This window comes from Corapipo altera, unplaced genomic scaffold (assembly GCF_003945725.1).
Source record: "Corapipo altera isolate COAL_440 unplaced genomic scaffold, ASM394572v1 60546, whole genome shotgun sequence".
Taxonomy (NCBI): Eukaryota; Metazoa; Chordata; class Aves; order Passeriformes; family Pipridae; genus Corapipo; species Corapipo altera.
This window is the reverse complement of record NW_020885268.1, coordinates 11,320-13,782: the sequence shown is the minus strand read 5'-3', so window position 1 is coordinate 13,782 and position 2,463 is coordinate 11,320. Positions and strand designations below refer to the sequence as shown.

At 59.6% G+C, this 2,463-nt stretch overlaps 1 protein-coding gene across 2 annotated transcripts in view; it reads left to right on the top strand.

The window, feature by feature from the left end:
- The window catches only part of LOC113940321 (elongation factor 1-delta-like), a 9,018-nt gene extending 8,862 nt beyond the window's left edge, over positions 1–156 (top strand). For both annotated transcript variants that reach the window (XM_027631450.1, XM_027631451.1), the window contains one exon: positions 55–156. In XM_027631450.1, the coding sequence (XP_027487251.1) occupies positions 55–93 (39 nt within the window). In that variant the 3' untranslated portion in view covers positions 94–156. The remainder of the gene's footprint in view (positions 1–54) is intronic.
- The last annotated feature ends 2,307 nt before the right edge of the window (positions 157–2,463 follow it).

Here is a 2,463-nt window from a genome sequence, read left to right as displayed (position 1 = left end):
TGTGTTTTCTTGGGAACACCTGGAATTACCCGGAGGGCTCTGCTCTCATTCCAGGTGCAGAGCGTGGACATCGCTGCCTTCAACAAGATTTAGATGGAAAACTGGGATCTTTTTCCCTCTGAAACGGGAATAATAAAGCTGAAGGTTGGAAGTGCACATGGAATGAGGGTTTATTCCCGTTTCCGGCGGGATTCCATGGGAAATTTTGGGATATTGGAGCAACCTGGACTAGCGGAAGGAGGTTGGAACTTGAGCAGCTTCCAGGTCCTTTCCAACCCAAAGCATTCCGTGATTTCCTCGTTCCCTTTGGGAAAGGAAAGACCTTGGGATACGGGAGGACCGAAATGTTGGGAATGAAGGGCTGGGGGTGCCAAAGGTGCTTCCAACTCCCCTTTCCCGAGGGAGAGACCCCCGGCAGTCCCAACTGAAAAAAGAAAACCGGGATGGATCAGCGGGAAACATCCCGGAATTGGTGGTTTGGGATGGATTTCATCCCTCTTTTCCCGGCGATTCCGTGCCCAGGTGCTGGAGCTGTGGAAAGGTGACATTCCCAAGGGTGGGAGAGGACAGGTGACATTCCTGGCTGTGTCCCAGGAATTCCCAGTGTCCCATATCCCTGGAGTTGGAAATGTCCTAAATCCCTGGAGCCGGGAATGTCCTTAATTCCTGGAGCTGGGAATGTCCTTAATTCCTGGAGCTGGGAATGTCCCAAATCTCTGGAGTTGGGAATGTCCTAAATCCCTGGAGCCGAGAATGTCCTTAATTCCTGGAGCTGGGAATGTCCCAAATCCTTGGAGCTGGGGGTGTCCAGTGTCCCAAATCCTTGGAGCCGGGAATGTCCCACATCCCTGGAGCTGAGAATGCCCAGTGTCCCAAATCCCTGGAGTTGAGAATGTCCCAAATCCCTGAAGCTGGAGATGTCCCAAATTTCCTGGAGCCGGGAATGCCCAGTGTCCCGAATCCCTGGAACCAGGAATGTCCATAATCCCTGGAACTGGGAACGTCCCTAATTCCTGGAGCTGGGAATGTCCCAAATCCCTGGAGCCAGGAATGTCCATAATCCCTGGAACTGGGAACGTCCTTAATTCCTGGAGCTGGGAATGTCCCATATCCCTGGAGCCGGGAATGTCCTTAATCTCTGGAACTGGGAACATCCTTAGTTCCTGGAGCTGGGGATATCCCAAAGCCCTGGAGCTGGGAATGTCCTTAATTCCTGTGTCACCATCCCTGTGTCTCCAATATGCTGCCATTCCTGTCTCGTGTCCCCCGTGTCCCCATCCCCGGTGTCCCGTGTCCCCCTGTGTGTCCCCACCCCGTGTCCCGCGTGCTGCCATCCCCGGTGCCCTGTCCCCTGAGTGCCACCCTCCATTCCCGTGTGTCCCGGGTGCCACCCACCCCTGTCCCTCCCTCCCCCGTTTCCCCGCCCACTGCTCCCGGTGTCCCCTCCCCTGTCCCGGTGTCCCCTCCCCTGTCGCGGTGTCCCCGCCCCGCCATGGTGCCTCTGCCCGCCCTGTCCCTGGTGTCCTGCGGGCATTGGTGGCACCGTGTGCCACCGTGCCTGTGTCACCCTGTGCCACCATCCCTGTGTCCCCCTGTGTCACTGTGCCTGTGTCCCCCTGTGTCACTGTGCCTGTGTCACCCTGTGCCACTGTGCCTGTGTCACCCTGTACCATCATCCCTGTGTCCCCCTGTGCCACCGTCTCTTTCTGTCCTGTGTGCTGCCATCCCTGTGTCCCCCTGTGCTGCCACCCCATCCCATTGTGTCGTGTGCCACCATCCCAGTGTCCCGTGTGCCACCATCCCTGTGTCCCCTGTGTGCCACCATCCCTGTGTCCCCTGTGTGCTGCCATCCCATGTGCCCTGTCCCCTGTGTCAGCCGCGTGCTGCCATCCCTGTGTCCCCTGTGTGCTGCCACCCCTGTGTGCCCCATGTCCCCTGTGTGTCACTATCCCTGTGTCCCCTGTGTGCTGCCATCCCTGTGTGCCCTATGTCCCTTGTGTGTCACTATCCCTGTGTCCCCTCTGTGCTGCCACCCCTGTGTGTCCCCTGTGCCACCATCCCTGTGTCCCGTGTGCCACCGTCCCTGCGTCACCCTGTGCCACTATCCTCGTGTCTCGTGTACCATTGTCCCTGTCCCCCCCTGTGCCACTGTCCCTGTGTCCCGTGTCCCACTGTCCCTGTATCCCTGTGTCCCCTGTGTGTCCCATGTCCCGGCTCTGTGACCATCCCTGTGTCCCCACGTGCTGCCATCCCTGTCCCGTGTCCACTGTGTCGCCATCCCCGGTGTCCCCTGTCCCCCTGTGCTGCCATCCCCGTGTCCCCTGTGTCCCCCTCCCTGTCCCGTGTCCCTGTTCCCCTCCCATTTCCCCGCCCGCTCCTCCCCGTCCCACCCCCGTCCCTCGTCCCTCCCGGTGTCCCCTCCCCCGTGGCCGTGTCCCCTCCCTTGTCCCCGTGTCCCCTCCC